At 37.2% G+C, this 24,753-nt stretch overlaps 1 protein-coding gene across 3 annotated transcripts in view; it reads left to right on the top strand.

Moving 5' to 3' along the window:
- The window catches only part of DLC1 (DLC1 Rho GTPase activating protein), a 236,988-nt gene that overhangs the window by 93,861 nt on the left and 118,374 nt on the right, over positions 1-24,753 (top strand). For all 3 annotated transcript variants that reach the window (XM_054823299.1, XM_054823298.1, XM_054823297.1), the window contains exon 5: positions 6,609-6,642. In XM_054823299.1, the coding sequence (XP_054679274.1) occupies positions 6,609-6,642 (34 nt within the window). The remainder of the gene's footprint in view (positions 1-6,608; positions 6,643-24,753) is intronic.

Genomic DNA, 24,753 nt, shown 5'->3' with positions numbered 1-24,753 from the left:
GCAAGGGTCACGCTCTGCCAGCTGAATGACGAAGGCGCAGGAAGTTACCAGACCACCCCAAGTGCAGGCTCTTGGCAAGTGCCTCGTGGAAGGAGAACTGCCAACCATCCAGCACTAACTAGAAGGGGTCTCTGTGCATGACCTCAGTGGCATAAACACGCTCAAGCAAACAGAAATATCTAGTCAGAAAACAAAGTAGTTGGGTAGAGGCATACAACTGGCTGGAGGAGAACATATGCAGGCAAGCATACTACTTTGTACTTCCACTAGAACTAAATTCATAGTTTTGTCATAAACGTAGCCAGAGACCTCTGAATGTGACATTAATTTCTTTTTAAAATTGAGTTAATTGATGCAGCTTTATTGTTGGGTGGATTTTAATTGCCTTCTGCTCTACTTCTGGTAATTGTAATCTTTAGTAAAATAAAAGGCCACAAAGAAGAAAGACCTTGCTAAATTCTCCTCCTAAGCTAGTCTGTCCTGAAATTTGATTGTTTTGGTTTTTCTCTTTTCTTACCCAGTTGTGGGGAACTGAAAACTTACTTTAAAAACTTACAAGTTTAATGTAATAATGTTTTGTAAGTAATTTTGAATGATAAACCAATCATACTTGGTTTTTCTTCTACATTATTGCTATAGCAATTCAGTTCAATGTTAAAACCAAAAGATTATTTTACTTTCATTAGGTTTTTCAAAAGGGTTTTTTACAGGTTTACTCTCTTAATCTGATGTATTAACACTTAAGGCTTTAGTTTAAAAAACTGGAATTTTCCAGTAGACATATGTATTCAATATTTTATTCTAATAGGGATATACCTGAGGAAATCGTTGGTTGTGGACTGCAGTATTTCCCTAATTTCAAACCATCTGAGTGATCATGGAATTTTTTCTTCCATAAAATAACTCAGTTAAAATTAACTACGACTTATCCAAATTAAGAAAACTAGAGCATGCCTTCTAAATAAAATAAAGGACTCCAGACGATACAGAACGTACGCTCTTTCAGAAATTATATAATGCTTAAAAGTTGTTTTCTGTCTGAGCGTTGTTGACCTCAGTTTTCAGGTACATGCTTGCCCTTGTTTACTAGGATAGAGGGTTCTCTGTCATTCGGTTCATTAGTCCTTCCTTGGTAATTGTATATTGTGTTGCTATTACCTCCTTTCTTTCTTGTAGAAGCTCAGTAGATTGCTCTTCTTTAGAGAATTTTAGACTTTTGTGTGTTTTGAACATTTGAGTGGAAAGAAGACAACAGGGATATATTTTGATCTACATAATGTTTCTGGTCTTAAAGTTAATGATCCTATTAAAAAAACTAAATATAACATTCATTTTTATGTTTGCAAGCTTTGGAGGTTGGTCTCTTTTCTACTCCTAATGCAATATAAAGCTTCCAGGTTTTTAGAACAGGAACATGGATTTGGTCTTGAAGCAAATCATTTCAGTGAAAAAAAAACAACTCTTACCAAAACTGTTTTGCATAAAAGAAGCATCCACTAAGGTGAGAATTTAGACCATGATTTTTACTGGCAGGATTAGAAGGTGATTACCATAAAAGTGCTTCCAAAAATAAGGTGGAGGATTTATAACAGCTTGAGCTCAGCAACAGTTACCTGCTCACAATTATTATGAAGGCTGGATTTTCTCTTTTTAGTCAAATCCCAGTATGCTAATGTTTGTCCTGGAGTTTTACTTTCATGCTGGACAGTAGAAGATATTATCTCCACAGGCAAAATTCTAGAGAAATGCTTGCAAATCAAGATGTATCAGATCATTAGCAAGTACATTTCCCAGCATGTCTATTTAAATGCATACCTGAAAAAAAGGCTGGGTAGCTGATGGCCTTCAGTGATGGAAGGGCTTTGTATAATATCCTTTATGGTTAGATGGCAGCACTGAAAATGTGATTCACATAATGCCAAATGCACTTTATCTTCTGTAATAAAAAAAAAAAAAAAAAAAAAACCCAAACCCTAGAAGTATTATTCTGGGGGGAAAGTGTTTATTTATATTTACTTCTCTTTCCTGTTAAAATATTCTTAAAAACTCTGAACAAAAATAGATGTTTTGACTTTGGTCAAACAAAATTTCATTTGTGCAAAAATTTTATTTCATATAGTGTTTTACATGTGCTTTACAGTCACATTTGCAGACATATTTACAGGGAATCAATTGCAATACAGCAAGGATGATACAAAAATTTTCAATATGACATGTCAACTAAAAATTTCGTAGGTTAAAAATCATATTTTTTTAATTTAAAAGAAAATCCTGGGTGTATTTCAGCAATACCCTGATAGGGATTTCCTCTTCCCCCCCCCTCCCCCTGCTTTTTCTTTCTTAGTGTTGCTAAGACCATATACTATTAAAAATATACAGGAGCCTGACTTGAGGGTGTTTGTTGAAATCTGTGAAGGGGGTGTAAAAAGGGGGTATGCATGGATTTGGTTACTTGGTTGGTTTTTGGTGGTGGTTTTTTTTTTTTTAAATGCATGTGACCCAATCATGTGGAAATTGTTAGTCCAATTCTTTAGTTCTGTGAGGAGAGTGAGAAATAATGTGAAGTTACAGTGAACCCATCTGGCCAAGCAGGAAAATCCAGTTTAATTGCTCCATTGCCAGAAATGTTAAATCACTTCCTGGGAATGCAATTCATTTGGAACATATGGAACTCATTGGAAGAAGGTCTCCAATGAATTCAAAACTGTACTGGAGATGAGAGCATTTCTCATAACAATCATGTTTTCCCACCGGGCAGCATGTAAGCGGTATGCGTAGCTGTATTAACAAAAAACTAAACCAATAGTAGGACTATCTGAGATCTTGTTGAACAAGATTTGCTTGTGGTTTACTTTATTTTAAATTTTCCAGAAGTGCTATGTTCATTTAGGATTTTTTTTCCTCAGTTTTTAAGCAGCAGTAGAGCATTCTGACAGAAATTTTTGCTCATTTTATATCTTGATTCAGCAGAATTACACTCTGTTTAGAAAACAGACATATTTGAAATCGCTTTTGAAGTGTTTAAGGCCAGGGTGGATGGGGCTTTGGGCAACGTGGTCTAGTGGAGGGTGTCCCTGCCCACGGCAGGGGGGTTGGAATTAGATGGTCTTTGAGGTCCCTTCCAACCCAAACCATTCTATGATTCTATCAAAGTATCGTCCAAGATGTCTTTATACTTTGTGGATAAAGAGGGTAGGTTTTTGGGGTATTTCTTGGTTTGGGTTTTTTTAATCAGGGAACTTACATTTACTATATTTTTTTAATAAAATAGGAAGATTTACCATTTTTCTGTAAACGAAACAAATTTAAACCCTTGACTAAAGATATGATATATATATATATATATGAGTTCTCATTAAATTGTAAAGAATTAACGAGTAAGACTTGCTTGTTTATATACATTATTTTAAGGAAATAATCTTTTATAACTGTTAGAATGGATACAGAATTTATAAGTGTGCCACAGTACCATGTTATGAGTCAAACATTCATGTTAACTGCAATCTTCATAATGAGAAGCATATGGATTTTTTTTTTAAAAAATGCTTCCTCTTCTGTTCTATAAAGAAAAGATTTCACTTTCATTAATTTGATGCTACTATAAGGGTTTTTAAGAGATAATTTTTTTCTTTTTAATTTGGATTCCATGAATTTGAGAATATATTTGGTTCTTGGAAAATACTATACTTTTTTCTTGTGCAGTTAATCAATAGGACCAAAACAGAAAAAATTAGTTCTAATTTTAAAAGCACATGAAGGAAATGGAACCATGTTTTGCTGAAAAAGTGGGCTAATTCTGATATCAGGAAGAAAAGTGAGGCAATAAAAGAAGTCTCTGTGTTTACATAATGCCCTATGTAGGACCTGGAGTAGTGGCAAATGATGGTGACAGGTAGTCACCACTGTATGAGGTCCTTCTCCTAAGTATTCTAGAAAAACTTAATGTACTCTGGGGTGCTATCATTTTGAATATATTTCTTTATCTGAATCATCTAGTAGCATTTCTTTTTTCCCATGCACCTGACTCGATTTTAGAATTCTTACTTTCGGTAGATTGTATAATCCACATTGGTTTGTCTAGCATCAATCTTAATGGACTACTGCAAGATAGGAATGTAGGAAGTACTTTTATCTGCAAACCTCACTCTACGCTTAAATTGTCTGGAACTTATGGTGCTTCTTCATGCTAGTTAACAGAAGTACTAATTTTGTGACTTACATGTCTGTCCTGAGGCGTTATAGTTCTTTGTATTTCCTGCTACAGCTTTTTACCTGGGCTGAACAACCTTAAAGATATCTAACAAATTTACTAAAATTTATGTTTGGTTATAAATCAACATGTTTTAGTGATAATGAATTAGAAATATATTATATTTCCAGGAAATAACTTGAAGTGACCAATGGCAAAATTAACAATATTTTAAAATCTGATATGCTTATATGAAGAAAAAAAGAATTCTGCATGCTCATATGAATAATGATGGGAGCTGATTCAGAAATGTTCATTCAGGCCAAAGTCACTACCAGTCACTCACATGGCAGTTATGGATAACATTATTAAAGTCCATTTAAGTCTGTCACTAAGCCACCAGAGAAATTATCTTCTGTATTTGTCACTCTGTCATATCCCCATTGAGTTCTGCAACTGCTTCCCCCCAGTCCACTGAATCACAGCTGTTCATCTTGGCCTTGCGTTTTAGACCTTACAAAGGCTGTCCCCATCAAACTGTTTTCTCTTTTCCATGACACAGCTTATGATTTCCATGCTGACACTCTCCGGTCATCTCAATGTTGTCTTCTAAGCTTATCTTAAAGGATGCCATCACACCTTGGGTTTTGGGTGGTTGTTGGTTTGGGTTTGGGGTTTTTTTTATGGCTAATAGAGCTCAAAATTAAAATGTGATAATAACCTGTCACCATCTTTCCTTCTTTTGTCCTGATTCTTCCATTTGATTTACACTGATGTTCCCTTGTTCTTTTTTATTCTTCTGTTTAGTTTTCTGTTCCTGTTTGTTTGCTTGTTTCTCACCTTCACCTCTTTACAAACTTCTCTCCTTACAAATTTCCGTCTCAGATGATAACACTGAATCAGGGGTGTTTTCTTATTTTCTCATTTTTCTTAGCAAGTATAACCACTTGCTAGGTGTGGGAAAGAGAAGAAAATTATATAGTTTTTCAAAATTCTGTCAATTATTTTAAAAAAATCTGTACATGATATACATTTTCTTTCTTTGCAACCAATACCTTGATTCATTCTGTGATTTTATTGTTTCTCTGGCATGCTAACTTTCTTCAGTCTATGGAAGTTATTGCCTTCATTGCATTACTGGAGCAAAATACTGCTTCTTCTGAAGAAATATGTTTGTACAAAACAAGGGAAATGCTTTTCAAGCAAGGCGCTGCTGTTGTTTTGAATAATATTAGTCTGAGGATATGACATTTTTGAATGCCAAACTCAAGCAACAGGTATTTAACTAGGCAGAGTACAGGTGAAACAGAAAGAATCACAAAAAGATTCTTATGGCAATTACCAATCTCTAAGGTATTTATTAATAGATATTGTCTAAGTCATGTTCTATTTGAAATTTTGTGCAAAATATCATCCAGGAAATGCTATAAAATGCTATTTCGTATAGCAGGACAAATCAAATCCTGCAATAAAATTTTCAAAGTTTATTTCAGGAACTCCATAGAAAGTTTGAAACTGGATGTTTTGTGATTTCTGTCTGTTACTCCCCTCTCTCTTTTTCTGTGAAACCTGCAGCAGGAAAATCTGCTGAACAAAGGCTAGACTCTGAGTGAAAGGGATGTAAAATTGATACCTTAACTCACATGGCAGCTCTGCATAGCCAATCTGATTTCTCATCCAGCCTTTCTTACCTTTATCATATCTGCATATTCCTTATATGTGTTCCATATAACTTCCATTTTACTGTTCTTTCAATCTATAACCAACTTATTTTAGGAAAAATCCACCCAGAAAGTTCTTCTGTATTATAAGATGCTTTTCTTTCAGACTAAAAGATTTTTACATTCAAAAACCACACAATTTTCCAAGTCCAAAACCAATTACAAACAATATGAAAACACTTCTGTTACTTCTCTCTGAGAAATTACCTAAAAACTAAGAAATTGTTATGTTCTAGAACAACATATATTTAAGCCCAAGTCCTAACTATATGGAGCCAATGGCAGAACTCTACTCGTGTTTTGCAGAAGAAAGATTTGGTATTTTAGTCTCATCTTCAGCCATACAGTTTTTGTCTTCACTCCTTCAGAATTATTTTGTAATATCCCAGTGGAATTTTGTGGGCATGTATTCTAGGATGATTATTTCAAAATGTGATCATTGGAATATCTTATTAACTCCATCTCCTCCCTTCTCTCCCAGTTCTTTTTTTTTTTTTTTAAACCAACAATTAGTTTCATAATAGACTATAAGCCACTCAAATGGGAACTGTATGTTTCTCTCCAGAGTGCTTAATACAGTGAGACCTCAGTTCTTTCCAGACCTTCTGGACACTCATAAAATGCACCTTAGGATTTTATAATGTTTCCCTAATATTATTTTTTTTTAATAGTGTTGTTTGGTTTTTTTTTTCTTTTAGGCTATGCCAATTATTTCAGAGAAGGAGAAGGCTGGTGAGTAAATAGTTACTTGTTTTCTCATTTCCTTGTATTTGTTTTGTGGAATACAGTGTTACTTAACTAAGTGACAAAAGACAGGCTTCAACAGTGAGATTTTGAATGTGTAGGGTTACAGACCTGACAAATGTCTGTGTAAAGATTATTCATTGTTTCCTGAATAGGATATTTTTCTCTTTCTGAAAATCAGTCCAGCTTTCTGTGTGATACTAATAAAGATGTTTGAAACTATCCTACAAAGTACGTGGTTGAATTGCAGCTGCCCCTTACATGTCAGTCTTCCTCTAGATACTAACTTGTTACTTGGCGTTAAAATCTATTTTGATTTATTTGATGTCTCAATTAACAATCATGGATGCCAGTGGGTTTGTTCAAGTCAGTGGAATCTGATGATTTAATGTGAACTTTACTGTCTGTCTTTAAGTATGGCAGGAAATTTTGATTATCTGGAGTATTTCACTGGAGATGATAATTTTTATTTTGGCTAAGTACTTCCAGAAATATTGAAAGCTTGTTTCTTCTGTTCTTTTGTTATATATGTTCTCTGAATGCTATACGTACTTTGGTGTTGGTATGTGAAATCTATTAGTGATTGTCTGCTAGACACTGTCAAATGGATGTATTGTTTTGATAAACACTAGGGAACACTCCACTCAGCGCTCTAGGTCTCTAGAATCTCTGTTGGTTTCTCTATCATTTATTTTAATTGATAGTTTGCTACTGTACTTCAAATACAGCTTGAAAAATACCTCAAAATATCCAAATGCCACCTGGCATTCTGATTTATGTCTGATTTTTCTTGGTGATGTATTCTTGCATTATCCTGGTTCAGATTCTTTGTTTTCTTTTGTTTATTAAGGGAGAAGAATAAGTTAGAAAAACTTTTTTGAGAGAAAAGCTACAGTGCTAATCAGTACTGTAAAAGCTATGGAGCTGTCTGGTCAGGATGTTGCTCTTTTAGCTGTTGAAGTTCATAAATAATGTGACCCATATTTAATAAGCAATTTCTTCATAGATTTCACAGGTGGTATTATTTGGTATTTATTTTTCTGAGGCAGTACATATTTGGAAAATACAAGATAAAAAAACTATCTGAAAGTCATTAAAAAAATCTTCAGGTCATAGAGATGTAGTGACCCTAGTTTTATACTAGAGGAATAGAGCTGCAACAAGTGCTTGCCATAGCTAACAGCTTGTAAAATCAGAAATAAAACTCAAAGGTCTATGCTTGCTTCTTCAGTGTTGAAACTACCTAACATGTCAGTGTTGATGACGGTATGAAATACGTGTATTTTTGACATATAATTTATGACCTGTACACATGCATATGAATCTATCTCTCTCTTCCTTCTTCCTGCCCAGACTTCAGTATTATGTTTTTTGCGGAAAGCATTATATTTAATACTGCAGATATTAGGTGGAACTTCATGCCACATGGAGTCAGTTTGCTGACATTTCCGTGTATGTGAGCACAAGCCAGACTGTGAATGGAAGTGTGGTTGCCTTTTAATCAGTTTTGGCTTTTGTTTAAGTCTTTACAGGTCAGGAGCTCATGAGGTTATGATTTTCTTTGGAAATATTAAGTATGCATTAGGGAGATAATTATTTAAATCAGGCCTATTGACTGAAGTCACTTGGTTCTAGGGGTAGTTAGTGCTATTTTTTTCAAATGTGAATGGATCTTGATTCAGACATTGAGGTATCATGTTTTGCAATTGAACTAGCCATTTGATCATTGCTGCTTACGCTTCACCAGAAAAATGGTATTGCGTAAGATTCATGAATCACAAAGCCTTAACTAAGGTGTGAAAAACCTTCAAAAAAGAATATAACATATTTGCATGTCTGCTGTAAGAGAACAAAACAAATACTAATTTTGATATTTATTTGGAAATACCAACAATGTAACTCCTTCTAGTTTGTATTATTACAAACAGACTAAAATATATGACAAAATATTACAGAACAAAAAGGAGGAATTGTTTGTTTTACTACTGAAAATGCTAATAACAAGTAGGTAAATAGGATGGATAGCATTGTATTAAAATTGGATTAAAAATGCACTCAAAATGTCTAGTCAAACATCTTTTCTCATTTTGAGAATTTGAAGTAATAATGTCTTGTAGCTCCTTCTTTCCTACTTAATACTATTTCATTTCATCTGGGGCTGGAATGAGAAATACAAGAAAGTAGAAAGGCTGTTATTTCATTGTTTCTGGATTTACAAGACTTTCTATTCTGTAGACTCTAGATACTCCAATACTTTCAAATGCTTTTCCTATAGGCAACCAAACATTTAGATCCTTAAATGGATCAAGCTGTTTAAACAGCTTAGAAGTCCACACATTACTGATTATGTTCATAGCAGTTGTTAATCCTTGAAATTAAATATTTTATCAATTTTATATATTTTCCAACATGCAGTAAATTTTGGCTACATCAAATACAAACTTTCAGATGGAGTACCTTAAAAAAAAAAACCAACCCACAAAAAATCCCCCACTATTTTTAGATTTAGAGTAAAGCCAAAAATACTCTGAAATCATTGCTACTTTTCTCAATTAATAACTCAAAAGTTCCATAACCAGTTAATTTTTTCTGCAGTGGAAAGTGCAGTAAAATCTGCAATTGCAGAGTCCCTTTGGCAAAAATTTATAATTGATCAGTCTATTGAGCAGAACATCAGTCAAGCCTAACTGTGTACACTATTGCTTCAAGTTGTGTGAATTAGGGTATGACAAATGATGTACTGTGGCATCAGCTATTTCTGTGAAATGCATTTTTAAGAAGTCTCAATATTTTTGACATTTCTGGCAATGGTGAAGAAAAAAGAAATCTTTTAAAAGAACTTTTTAAGTTGGAAGTTAAGATCAAGCAACATGGATAGTCAGGGAAAATGATGGCTCAAGCCAAGAGATAAAAGACTGGGGGATGGGACTATCGGCACCTAAATCAGGAAAGCAGGCCAGCAACCAGCTTCAAAAGACTTTTTTCCGATGCATCCATCTTTCCTTTGAATAATTTATGTGTTCCCATACCTTTATTTACCTTGCTGACTGGATGGAGCGTTCATCTCACCTATCAATAACGGAGTCTGTGTCAGAGTTAGGGGTGTTGGCTTCATTTATAGTCTAAAAATAACCAACGTATGAACCTTTGGTTCACCTGGCGGTATGTCAGCATTTGGTTTACTGATGTGAATCACACACGAGACTTCATGAATGGTGTTGGTTAACTCTCCACTAACCGTAGACTCAAGATGGCTTCTAACATAGATACCAATATTTAGTACAATGAATCCACTGTGAGGTTCCTAATTCAGGGCTAACTTCAGTTTCTGGAGCAGTGTTCCCAAAAGAAAGGTGAAATGACTATAAGTCAATATTAGAACTATTGCTTAAGTCTCTTTGTGGACCTACTTCATGATTTCCCAACTTATCCGCAAATATTTGTAGGGAACAGTGAACTCTGTTTGTGACTTAGAAACATTGCTACAACAGAGCCAGCGGGAGGGGTAGGGTGAATATCCACATCTGGCCAGGGACTAGTACAGATTATTTCTCTTGAGGTGATGAAACTATGTGCTATCATGTAAACAGGGCAGAAGGTTTAGTCTAGCCCTAAATAAATATTAACACCATTGGTCCATAATGTTCAGCATTATAATAAATAATTTTTTCCTGTGCATAAAACAACTGTCCTGCGGTATTTTGGTTGAACACACATTTAGAAGAGTTGCTGCTCTATAAATAAAATAAGGGGTTTTCAAGTCATTGAGTACTGCATTTTGGTTATTAAGTACAGAGTTGGATCAATTTAAAAACACAGAACACATGACTTGAGTAGTGTCACTTGCTTTTTTTATATACTCTGTACCAGTAAAAATTCCCTAGCAGAATAGCAAGTGAACACACTTGTAAGAGCTTTCACGATTCTACCAAAATATTCCCTCTTCCTTTAAAGATGTACTATGGGAAAAGTGCACAACCTCTTTAGGTAAATCTCAGTACTCTAACTAGGTTAGAGAGGTCTACTTCAGCACAAATAAAAGTGTCAGCCTTTGGCGTGGAGTAGAACAGATACGACAGCCCAGTTCTCGTCTGTGTTTTGGTGACCAGCAAGCAAACAAGACGATAAAGTATTAAATACAGTCAAAGACAGCAGCCTCATTGGATCTCTGGCCAATGTAAAGTGTTTGAAAGCTCCCTGGTGTTAATATTAAAACATGAGCCTAGCACAAGTCTAATTTTTTTTTTTCTCCTCTAGATTTCTGGTAAAGATACTATTTAATACAGTACAGACTCGATGTCCTTTGGTGTTAATTTCCCTGGTTGCCTTTGATTCGCAAGGAAGACAAATACACAGATGATAAAAGGGACCTTAACGGCAGGGTGTTTCCTCTCACAGACTCTAATTGTCGGTGTCAGGCAGCGGAGGACACTTGGTGCTCGGCCCCATGGTGAGACAAACTGCAGAACAGGAGGTGATGGAGTGATGACAAGGTGGGTCGGGCCCGTCTGTGAGAACTCGCAGCGGGAGGACCTTGAAAATTCAGTAGGAACAGGTTCACTGTCATTAAACAAGGCACATAAAAGACCAACTGCTCGGCACACCAGGTAGTGCTCTTTTAATTTCATTGCATTGAACTACAGCTCTAATCAAAAAAAAAGGGGGGGGGGAACCCAGAAAATCCCCACTAGATTTTGCAAATATGTTCTAGATCCAGAGAAATCAATCCTTTCTATGAGCAGTATCCACTGGATGCTGTTTTCATGAAGTCATTAAAGGTTCATCCACACATAAATTATTTTGAACTTAGAGCAAACATTAAAAAATTGAATTTGACTGGCTACAGGATATCAGTTTCCACATAAACTGGACAGAAATACAAGTTAATTGGCACAGTTACTAGTTTTCTGGCTGCTTTACAATATCTCTAGCCAGTATTCTAGAATAAACTGGGCAAAATGAATTATTAATTCTTCCTTTTTGTAAATATTGTATCTGGTTTTAGTAGAACAGTCTTATTAGTGTTTTTGTGAGGCCTTAGTATGAAGTACCAGTTCCTAGCTAATCTTTCTTTTACTGTTGATGTTGCAACAGTTATAAAACTTGTATTAGCTGAGTGTTTGCTTTCTAAATAAAAATGTCAGGTGAGCACTTGCACTTCAATCTGTCATACTAAAAAACAGTTACAGAAACTCTGCCAGACTATGCGTGGATATCTGCCAAGCACTAATAGATGCTAATAGATACATTTTTATTCCCTTGTCATCCATTTCATTACTAGAAAAAAAGATTTGTGATGTCAATAGATACTGAAAGCTGAGATTTCATGCTACGATTCCTGACGATGTTTAGTTGTTGGGTTTTCTTTATTTTTTCTAAAGGCAGTAAAATAGCTGATGTAATGATTTTTGGTATTGGATTTTTAGTGGCTTGTTAACCGCACACTACCATAGTTGTTGTTCTGAATAAATTACTTCACTTTTAGAAGTCACACCATATTCACTGTGTGCATGTGAATACCAACACATAAACTTTAAAATGCACATAGCGCTGTGCGAAGCCAAAGTCTCCTTATGTTAAGGCACTGTGGCCATTGGTTTTGGAGGAAACAGTAGATCCTGGAACTGCGGCTCTCCCCTGAAAGTCCACTGAGAACCATGCTAAATGCACTGGCAGAAGGATGGTCCCTAAAACTTCTCATGAATGTCTGTTGTATATTACTTTCTTGAGTCCTAAAAAGCGAAGGGTAGAGCCAGGTAGTGTGAAAGTGCTCGGAGGGGGAGCCAGCTGTCAAGAAGGCTATCTACCTTTGAAGAAGGACACAAACATTCAGGTCCCATGCCTCAACAGGAAAACAGGTGTTTTCTGGAAGGCTAAAACAAATTCCGTGAAATCATTGCCTAACAGTGAAGTACAGCTGAAGTATCTGAGAACTAACAGAACCTCTTGTGCATCAAATTGTCAAATATTTAGCCAGCTTTGGTTTTCTTATTCCACGTGCATTAGTATGGGCCATCAGTACAGACCTGCTTATGTACTTCTTTGGAAGAGCTTTTTAAATCAAAACATGCTGTTGTTATCTCCAGAGACGTTCAATTTTGTTAATTTCTTTAATACAGTCTCATCTATTTTGATCTTTAAAATACTGAGAGAGAAAAGCTTAACTGAATTAGTTTAGATCAATAACAAGGATAGGCCATTATTTTTACATTACACTGGTCCATATCATACACTTTACTGCTTTTGTAGCTATGATATTTTTATAGATTCTTTGATGATTGTGTTAATTGTGGAAACAACTTTAAATATTTCCTCAACAAATATTCAAGTGCTATTCACTTTAGAGAAAACAAGCAGTGACTTATATTCCTGTGGTGAGCAATTGAATGTTGATTTCTTTGCTGGTTTGCTCTCTTAAGTTCTGTAATAGAATTACCTTATTCTAATCAAGATATTTTCCTGATAGGAATTAAAGATGTATGTAGTGCCAGGTGAGTGATTACTGCTGCTGACCATTATGCTAAATCTTTCATCTGTCCTTTTTCTGTGCAATCCAATGTGGTTTTAAGGCAAGATACACTTTCCTTGTTAAGGCAAGTTATTTTTATCTCAGAAACTGTGTGATTAGAAAAAAAAAAAAAGAGCATTGAAGTCTTCTAAACATATTTTGCCATTAATAATATGTTTCATCACAAACTGATAAGTTGTAAGAATGTCTCTCATAACAGACTTCATCACCTATTAGTAAAATACAGTTAAGCAAAGGATAACTCAGAATAATTCTCTTGAAAGGGACCTTTGGAAGTCCTTTCTCCAACCTCCTGCTCAAGCAGGAGCAGGCCTGAGGTCAGACAAGGTTGCTCAGGACTATATCCATTCCAGTCTTGAAAACATCTGAGGATGGAGCCTGTGCAACCTCTGCAGGCTACCTGCTCCACAGCTGTCCTGTCTCCATGGAGGAGGCAGTTTTCCTTATATTCAGTCTGATCCTTTCTGTTTTCAGTTTATGCCTGTTTTCTCTTGTCGTCCTCACATGCACAATGTGAAAAGCCCAGCTCTGTCTTCTTGTTGCCCTCCCACGAGGTCCTGAAGAGCTGCTGGTAAGACGCCCAAAGCCATCTCTTTAGGCTGAACAAGTTCTGCAGCCTCAGCTCACGGGCCAAGTCATCCAGACCCTGACTAGCTTGGTGGCCCTCCCATGGACTTGTTCCCTTTTATTGATGTCTGTCTTGTATTGGGAGGATCCTGAAACCGGTCTCAGTATTGCAGATGTGGTCTAACAAGCACTGAATAGAGGGGGATAATCCCTTCCCTCCATCTACAGGCCATGCTTTTATTGATACATCCCAGGATGCTGCCAGCTCCCATCGCTGCCAGGGCACACTGCTGGCTCACGCGCAGCTCGCGCTCTGCCAAGGCCCCAGGGCCTTTTCCATAAAGCTGCTCTCCAGACAGTTTTTTTTATAATTTATTTATCAGCCCTTCCAGACTGTAAAATCCCAACTTGCAAACAAAAATATTGTGGGAAACAATGTTACATATTTGAGCTTTTTGTTGTCGAAGCAGAAAATACAGCAGAAGGCTTATGAATTTGTTACGTTCAGCAAATTCAATTTAGTATTAATTATAATTATAATGTGCTCACATTTTAAAATGCCACCATACAGACTGTAAACTGGCACTCAGTATATTCTGGCTAGTATCATATATTTAATCTTAATCAAGTTGCTTTTCAGTATATAGTTAGTTATCAGTTACACAGTGGTTTGTTAGCATTTATACTTACCCAGCCCAAACTGTGGTCTCTTATTGTGTTGGACATCAGAAACATTCTAAAAGGGGTAATCCTTGACCAAAAATAGCTTTCAAATCAAAGCAAAAATGAACAAATTGTTCTTCCTTTCCTTTTTTGGCTATAACAACAGAGAACGGTGACAAACAGTTAATCAAGTTATTTTTAGCTTAATTTTGTTCAGACTGAGTTCATGGTAGACTTGTGTTGATTCAGATGAAATGTAAACTAGTTCATGTGGTCATAATTGATACTGACATCTAATCATTAGACCATGGTTTCCAAAGTAGTGATGTGAATGTTGATTTGGAAATCAGGTGATGGGTTTTCTTTTTCAGTGTCCAGAAACAGAGTCAGCTTCTGAAAAGCTGAGGTGCGCACCCGGAGCCAAATTTTAAAATTAACTTTTGGTTACATTTTCATACTTATTTAGGTACCTGAAGATGAAAACCAAGCTCTCTTGTTGTGACACCTGCTAATTGTACACTGATTCCCAGTAAAGATTACCTTTGGGCAGTAAAATCTGCACATGGCACAGAATTATGAAGGTATCTAGTCATTTCTGAAAAATTTAATAAGCTCTTCTTTACTTCCTTGGGTTCCTAGACAACATTCAAAACATCTGTAAGATCATATTATGCTCCTGTGTTCATATTTGGAAACAGGACTTGGACTGCTAAGTTGTTTCAGAGTTGTTGAAGATGAACCAAAGAGCTGAACAATTTTAAATCAGCTTTAATATGAAGAGCTTAGAACACTTAAGAAAGCATGGCAAGAAACTTTTCTCTTTTTGCATCTGTTAGAACGGTAAGAAATGGTTTCAGTCCCAGATCATCTGGGAGATGGGATTTACTCCACAAAACCAGCACACGGTTTTGTTGTTTATATATTTTAGGTACTTACATGCACACTTTACACTCCTGTCTTATTCTAATAAAAAGCTCCTTTTCACAAATCCTTAGGGAAAAGAGAGAGCTCTTTGATGTTTGATGAGAAGTCATGCTTATTTACATTCCTCTGAGGACATGCTGAAAACTCAGGTGAGACACCCAAAAGCACACTTTGGATTAGGCACACCTGGAGGCAAAGTGTCTTCCTGATGCAGAACCACCCTTGGCAGCACAATGTTAGGGCTGTATGTAACTGCGGCAGCACGGGTTGTTCAGACTGGGGTGGGGTTTTATTCCCATGTTAGAGTTGTTGACTTGTGCTCTGAATGCCTTCTGGTATAGCAAGTGGTGCTTGAGAGAATTGCTGTAGCTGCTTGTAGTATGTTCAGCCTGAGCGACTAGATCTTTTATTGTCTATAAACTCAAAGATACTAACCATATCTGACAAAAGGTGGTTTTCACTGTCTTGAAGATTTTGAAATACCCTGTGGTATCTAGTCATCAAGTTTAGCCATAGTGTCAAATCTCCTCTGCAAATACTCTTGTAAAATTAGATTGCTTTTGCGCATATCAGGGAGTGGCAATCCAATCAAACACTGGTTCTCTAGCGTATGGTAGATGCCAGTGTACAATTCTTGTAAGCCAAGTCAGCCAGTTACCTCATGCAATTGCTTTATTACCATCTTCAGTCTACCTTTGTGTTGATTTTGGCTATTAGCGAACCTCCCCTTCATGACATTTTAGGAAAGAATCAGATAACTGAAATTGTTGCTTAATTTATAAGTATTAAAAATAAAGAGAGAAAAGAAAGGTTATTGATAGACACAACTGCCAAATGGCCTATAAACTATAAATCTGTAAGGAGTCATTCCCGCGGGTAATCATTCCAGTCACATGAGTTTGGACTAAGTTTGTAAGTGCAAGTTTGCTAAATGCATGTCTAAAATGATTTCTCTGGTAGTTTTTCTGAGTGATAGCCTCTTTAGTTCAATTGGTAGGTACTAATTTAAAGTCCAAGCTACTGTGGATTCAATTGCACCTGCTGCTGTACTTTGGCCTAAAAGAAGAGGAGATATTTGGTAACCAATTTCACAGTGCTAGCCAGGTACATCATAGCTCAGTAGCTGCCTATAAGCAAAATTGAAAGGTAAAGAGGAGAGCAACCACAGATTTTAATACATATCAAAATACAGGCTTGAAATTAGAGCAGTTGAAATATCTGTTAAAAGGCAAGCAAAAAAAAAAATACTCTGCTGCCTCCAAGAAGGTTGTCTAATTTACAACATCATCCTGTAATCAATCTTTCTTCACGTTGCAAGGAAGGAAAAGAAAGACTGAGACTTTTGTCAAGAATTTGTTATCTATCAATTAACTTACACAGAGCACCATTTACAGAACAAAGCCCATGCCTACACTAGAAAGATTTTGCTCTTGTAGTTACCTTGGGAGGTTCTCAAAGCAGGGATGAAACTCCAGAATGTTTGGAGAGTGCCAAGGACTTATTTTGGTGGTATAGCTCATGCTAACTCTTTGAGTGGAGTAACTTTTTTTTTTGTCAGCACGAGTGCGTCTTTGGCAGGGCTCTATTTCACATTCATAACTCGTATACCCACTCTGGCAAACCTTTAAAGTGTATATCAGGTTAATCAATTTTATCAGGTATAATTTCATTATTATCAGAGCATTTGTGGCTTGAAAATGATTGGAAAGTTGAAAGAGACTCATCTGTAGCTTTTCCTAAAATTTCCTTCATCCTTTTAGAGGAAGATCTCTGACTTGTACTTTTTATACAGATCACCCTTGCAACTTAAGTCTGACTCTGTTTTGAAGCACAGATCCAGACTAGCATTTGTAGGAAAAATGCCTTTTAGTAGCCATTCAATTAGCTATTGCAGGATCAGACAGTAACAATGGGTAAAGTAGAAGACAGTGTTTCTGGCATACAAGTTAGAGTAGGATTCACTGCTACCTTGAAAACAGTACTGGCTTTTTCAGTCAGGGATTTAATACCTGCCATTCCTTCCAACAGTAAAAGTTTTTGCACCTCGCTGTTTTTTGGTCACAGTACAATAGTTACCCGTGTTTGATGACTTTGTGTTGATAACCATTTGACGTTATGTGCAACTGCTTGTCGCTTCCCATAAAAGAATGAGAGGACATCAAATGGAGGTGGCAGATTCAAAACAAACAGGGGGGAGGAGGGGATTTCTCCACACATGCTGGAACCAAACTGAAGGGCTCCTTGCCTCAGTATATTGCGGATGCTAAAGTTTTAAACAGTTTAGAAAAAGTCTCGACAAGCTAATGACGGAGAAACTGATTAGTAGAACTCTTTCCTCAATGAAATTAATGACAGTCCTACCACTGATTTTTGTAAGATTTAGTCAAATCACGACCCTCTATGTACCAATTCAAAATTTGCCCAAGATGTCAAATTAGTATTGCAGTATTTCCTGTGGATAAGTCACTATCTAAATATTGAATTAGCTTTTAATGTGTCAGAAATGGTATTTTGTAGTAAAAATATATTGAATATTCAGCCCTAATATGTACACTGAATATAATTTTATTACATGAGTGTTTCTTCTCTTTTGTAAGAGGCATGTATTTCCTCCAGGAAACAGTACCAACTATCCATCATCAAATTAAGAATACTATATAACTTACACAGCAACAGCAAAAGTTCTCTACATATTGGGAAACTTTCTAGCAATAATTAGAAGGATCTTAAAATTTGCAGAAATCAATGACCAGAATATGTAAGTCAAGGCAATTCTTCAGCTGAATAAAGAGCAAAGAAAAAAAAAAAATTATGAGCATATCTCATGAGAACATAAAAACACAAACATCAACAGAGACCATACTAAAAACTGTAAATATATATACATATGTTACAGTTGCATCCAAAACTTGGCATCATTTTGTTTGACATTGAAAAATTAACCAAGAAAGGTTCCAGCCTAAGAGGTTGCTACATATATTAATTTTTGCAGTACATTTCAAAGGCATTTCCAGAGAGGCAACGTATGCCACATTAGACAAACTAAGATGAATAAGAAACAGACATCTTTTCATAAAGCAAATCTAGATAAAAATCTTCAGCAAAGTAAATTGCATTTAGTTATATTAAAAGACTGAGAGATAAGAAATGAGCCATACTTCCCCCCCACCCCCCACCCCCCGCAATAATCATCATAGCTTAAGTAAGTTAAGCTAACTCTACTGATCCATAGAAAGAATTCCACATCTGGAAAATCTTTGCTACATCTGTGTTTGGGGTTTCATGCTTTTTGGTGCTTTGTTCACCAGTTCCCATGACTCTAACTTAAACCTCTCTCTTCTTTCTTAAGTGTGTTCCAGTTCAACTAAAGATGTAGTGATCATTCCATTTCCTGAGATTTGTTATTTAAGCTTCCTTACCTGTTTTCCTTAAACAAAGCAAAATAAACCCTTAGCAATAATGCAACATAAAAAGACCAAGTAAGTGTCTTTCTAGTATTCTGCAGTATGGACAATCATTTTAATAGACTGAAGTGGGATGGAGAATCGTAATTGTCAAAGATAACAGACAAGTAAATGTGGTGTTATTGTAGACTTCCAGCTGTGTTTTAGCAAGCACAGCACTACTAGGTGAGACGCTCTTCAGCACCAAAACTCCCTGTCTGCCACGTACCACGCAGCAGCAGCGCTGCTTAAAATCTGAACTGTATTGGCTATACCAATACAGTGCAGACAACCAGAAGAGAGTTGGCTCCTATATTGCCTATATATAGTTGTTTCCTATATAGTGCTACACAATTGCTTCCAAGTGTTCTTTTCCACTTCATTTAGAAATCCAATGATGACAAAAACAAAGTAGCACAAACAAAGTACTTCCCAAAGCTGGGAATTTCCACTCTTGAAAGAGCTCTGGGATGAGTCACATAGGTTCGCTTCGTTTGCACTGTCAGAGCGAGGTATAGGCTAAATGATGATCAAAATTGGAGTGCACACATCCAACAGCCAGTCACCGAGGACAGAAGGGCTCCTCATTCAAGGACTCAATCACACAGCAGGATCTGTACAAGGAAACTAGACAGGACATGGGCTCAAGTACTGACATGCAGTTATCCCTCTGGTTTACTTATTATCGTGCATCCTGCTGTAGTTTTGGCCTATGCCATCTGGCACTTGTCTACCCAAGACCCATGAACGCTTTGAGAGATAGCATGGACCAGGGACCGCTTGAAATCAGCAGCGGTAGGAGATGCACCCTTACTCTCATTGTGATGTCTTGCTCAAAAAGATTAATCAAACGAATTATTTTTGGTGTCCTTTGCCTACCACTGACTTCTCCGGGTTTAGTCCTTGCTTAGAGGATTCAAAGATGAATTTACGAGGAAATCACTTTCTCGGTGGAAACACGTTTAGCCTTTTGCTTCCCAGATAAGGCTTGGGAAGGGCAATACCTCTTGTAATGCGTAGAAAACATGCCCCAGTGAGATTCTAGCATAGGGACTGAACCACTGCTTTCATCTAACTCTTTTCTCTGCTTTTGCTCCTTCTGACAAACTATCCTCAAGGTTTTATATTTGAACATTTACTGAAAAGGAGAGTCAGGAAACTAATTCTTTTGGTTACAAACAGGCCCAGTGATTTTGCACTTCTGCCTTTTAATTTTTTAGCTATCATCCAACAGTAATTAGTTCAGGAGGGAAAAAGGAAAAATCAGTGAGCCAGACATTATCTGTCCTGCTGCTCTGTTCTCCCACCTGGAGAGTGGGACGCAAATGACTTCAGCTGCCTTTATGCTTCCTTAAATTGCAGGGCCAAGTATTCCCTGGCATAACTGCAGAGAAGAGGTGTGGTGGGCAGTGCTCTGGCAGGCAATGATGCCTGCCCCAGTTTATGCTCTCTGCAGAGCAGCTCTCTGTACCAGAAGTTGCTGCCCCAGCGCTCCCCCTCCTCTGGGACAAGCTTGTGGAACAGGTGGAGTTGTGCCAAGACACGCTTAGCACTTGCTGCTCAGGTATTGGTATCAATCGTATTTTGGATAGCATGCCGAGTTATTAGTAAGGGTAAGTGGAAGTCACTGTAGCCATAATTATAGCCTGTATACCAAATTATTATCTGCATGAGTGCTCACTCTGTCAGCAACCTAACTACAAATTGATGAAACCAGACAAACCCTCACATCTGCATGACAGAGAATAAAGAAGCTCAGGAGCAGGGCTCCACATTAATTTGGCAGAAAACCAGTCCTGTTTAACATCCCACTTGCACTGAGCAAGCATTGCTTTACCAGTGTCCTCACACAGCAGGAGTCAGGGTTTGCTTTTATTCCTAATGGACCTTTGAACAGCAGATCTCACTGATAAGGAGCACCAGATTTCATTGATTCAGTCAAGTGAACTCAAAAGCATAATACTGTCCAGAGACTGCAGCAATTAGATACTTATCCATTAATAAAACAGCCCTTAAAGAAATGAGAAAAGTGTGCTATACTCTGAGCAACTCTGGTTTATGCAGTAAATAGCTCAAATGTTGGAGTACACTTTTATCATAAAATTAGGATTTCTTCTTTTTCACATACTCCTCCCTTAAAATTTTTAAAGCACTTCAGTTTTCAGCATTGTAAGGAATTACACAGCCTGTAGCAAGAGACATTCTGGTCATTGTACTAAACAACCTGATTTGTTATATATTGGTGTTTACTACTGAATTTTTTTCATTATTGGAGCAAACAACAGTTGTAAATCACAGTAGGAATTTAGGTTCACTGTAATTTAATTAATGAAGTGTTAGTGGCCTTCATGTTTCATCAATTAAAAGATGAAGTTCCTTGAGCAAGAAAAGGCTACTTTATATTCACAGACACACAAAGAAATTCCTACATTAAAGTGGAGAACATGTGTCAACTGACCCTACGTATCTGTAACTGAGGGATAAAACATATCAAAGGAGCAGTTATCACCAAACCAAAATTTACAAGCTGCCAAAATTTAAATGAAAGTTTATTCTTAAAGAGCATCAAATAGGTTAAGGTAAGAAAATCAAAGAGCCATAATTCTGCTCTCCAGTGATGTTATAAAATAGATATACCATTATGACTAAAGTATAATCATATCTGTAATACCTAATTATAGTTAACTGATTTTGAAGGTGCAATACAATTTTTTTCTTTCCTTCATTGCCTGCTCTGGATCTCTTGAGAGAAACACTGCGTAACTCGCAGACTGCATTCAGTAAATCGCTTCACATCTAACCCTGAGAGGCCACGCACTACTCTGTAGCTTAGACTGCGGTGCTTCATGTTGAGAGCAGCATAAATTCATGAAGAAATGTGCCAAACCTATAGGTTACTGATTCCTTTTTAATAAGACTCAGTTAAGTTTCCTATGCACTCTTCTAATTTTTACTGAACGTTGTGGAACTTTCTGGATTTAATATCCATATGAGTTCCATTAAAAATATGGAATCCATTCCCAATTTCAACAGCATTTATGAGGGTTTAGCTGGATTCCACCCCACTGTGCCCTCCAACTCAGTGCTTCCTTCCAAGCTCTTCTGCCTTCACTGCCCTACCCCAAACATCTCCCGAGTGTGTTTACTGGGCTTTCCCAAAGAAGATCTGTGTAACTCCAGGCCTCCAGGTCCAGAGCCGACCCTAACTAGCTTGCCAGACCTCTGCACATGAACTCATGACTTCAGTCTAAGTGACAGCTTAATTCTTCTAAGACATCTAAAGTCTTTAAGTAAGCCAACCAGTTTTGCATAGTATGTGGGATATTTTTTTAATAATGTTCTTTCTTGCTTAATTACACAGAAAACACAAAAAATAACATATCCAGCATTCTTTTTCTTGCATCAGTTTCCTCGCTTTTGTCGTATATAATTCTGGCTTAAGTCTGGTCATCTTGAATAGCTTAGGATCTTACTGCAGGTCATGTTATGTCACTTGAATGGGTGAGTCTTTCCAGCTCATTTTCCAGAGCATTTTCCTATTCACTAGTGCAATCAACGGAAAGTGACGACTCAGTCAATGATAAACTGTCAAACTAAGTTCATCTCTACCATCTTCCACTAAAGCTTTCTTGACACTTAATCAACAACTCGTTTCCTTCACAGTTCCTCTTTGATAAGTTTTCATCCCTTCAAGCCTTTTCCTCACAAATAGGAAAGAAATCTAGTTCTCCCACTGCTATTTGTCACAAACTATCTACACCACAAGAACTGACCAAAAAGCAAAGTTAGAGTCTGAACCAAAGCCTGGAATGAATCTTCCTTACTCGGTAGCACCTACAAGGACTCATAGGCCATGTGCACAGTCATCTGTTAGCGTATATACCAGCCAATACAGGATACTGTTTCTTGTAAAGTGTACGTCTTAGCTAAATACGATGATATGCCTTGTCTTCCTTTCCTGTATGCTTTTAAGGCATTTTTTCATTGTTCTTTTAAAGTGTTCATTCAACATGTAACCAGGTGAGCATGATTAATTATCTCATACTTCATAAGGAAAAGCTACCCAACTGCAGAACAAAGCAGACCTTCAATGGGAATTGAATACTTTCACCACGTTCTTACTGTGTCTATACTTAATTTTTCATCTCTTGGCATTACAGCGGTCAGCTATAGGATGCTCAGCCACCTGTATGAAATCTTCCTACCTGAAATGTTGAGAGAGGGATGTGAATCCCTAAAAGTTGTAGTAATTGTTCAGCTGTGGATCTCGATGTGGATTTCTGTTCAAATGCATACTGTCAATTTTTAAACGTGATTTATAGCCTGGCTTACAGTTCAGGCAATAATTCCTGGTTTTCATTATGCATGAATCTGCTATGCTTGCAAAATACATATGCTTCTTCATGTATTCTGTGGGCCAGCTTTGATTCACCTTTGAACACAGAGAGTGAAAGTTGTAATTGCCTGAAAGAGAGCTTTGTGTTCAAGGTAAGTCACAGTGCTGCTTCCCCAACTGTATTTCACTGCCTTCTAAGTTCAGGAATTCAAGCATTTCTGTAAACTGGATCACTGAAATGCTGCACATTGAGTCTGTCTGTTTTTTAACCTACATTGCACAGCTTGCTGAAAGCCAGCTCACTAAAACAAACAGTTGCCCCAGTACCGAATGAGAGAACAGTTTGGTGCAATAAGGGACACAGACAAAAATCTATGAAGAAAGAAATGAGATATTTCCTGTAGTAGCAGAAAGCTGCTAGTGTCTTAGGAAACATATGCCTTAAAGAGGCTGCGCTAGACGTAGACAGATGTAGAGAATTTAGTGTAGAAAATGTACTTAACTATTAAGAGGATGAAATTCTAACTGACCTAGAATTAGGACTTGAAGCAGCCACGGAGCCATTCGCAAGCTACTACAACAGTCTCTGGTATTTAACAGCAACTATGGTGTCCCTTCAGAGATTTGAGACTGTTGCAGGCTGTCTGTTTGCAGACTAAACATCCCCCCTTCTACCCTTGTGTTTGCTGTGCTGGCACGGTCATGAGGTACACGTATGAGCTACAAAGCCATTCTCATTTGGGCTCCCCTGGTACAAGACACGTGACTTGCCTCAGTTCTGCTGCTTTTTGGGACTCTCCCACCTGTACAGTGTCCGTTGCATTAGTTCCCTAATCTGTTTCTGCTGGACTGAATTTTCTGTGGATCCTTCAGCATTTCCAAAATTATGTCACACATTCACAATGCAAAACATGTCTTTACATAGGCTGTTGATACATAACCATGCTCTAGGCCTTCCTCTTCTTCCTAACGGCTACTGTTCCTAACAGAGGTCCCCACCATCAATATCTTTTATTTCCTGCCAGGAGTACAGAGATCATGTAACCTCCGTGCTGAGCGCGCTGTGCTGGGAACTGTAAAAGCAGTGTGTGTTTACAGTAACACTAGACACCGGTTCAGAACAAGTCAGCTTTTTTTGCCCAAAAGGAATCCAGCACGTTGGTTCTCAGGCGAGGAGGAGCAGAACGGACCTAAGGTCAGCACGTGCTTGCTGCTAACGCAACGGATTTCGTGAACATACGTGATTCCAGCTGCCCTCCTCCACGCACTTCTCTGAGAGCAGCCTTTTTGTTGAAATCCATACAAAGCTCAGTTCTTTGGTTCAAGCTTCAGCCTCACACTTGCCTGGACTTTTTTTGAGTTTCTTTGCTTGGTAGATGTTAGGAGTTAGCAGCCGGTCTCCCATTATTTTTCTAAGAAAGCTCCTTTCATGGGGTGATTGTCACTGAGAAACTAAATATAATAATTGCAAAAGTTTGCATGACCTTCTTTGTGTTCCATACATTCGTTCTTGACTTTCACATTGTTGTGCGTGGTGTTTAAAGACACAAGGAGATAAAGTCCATTTTTGCATAAAATGGTGCAGAAACTTCTAACCTTCTCCAGAATATGAAGTTTTGCAACAAGCATGAAGTTAG

The sequence above is a fragment of the Grus americana genome, chromosome 4 (genome assembly GCF_028858705.1).
Source record: "Grus americana isolate bGruAme1 chromosome 4, bGruAme1.mat, whole genome shotgun sequence".
NCBI lineage: Eukaryota > Metazoa > Chordata > Aves > Gruiformes > Gruidae > Grus > Grus americana.
This window is presented reverse-complemented; position numbering and strand designations above follow the sequence as displayed.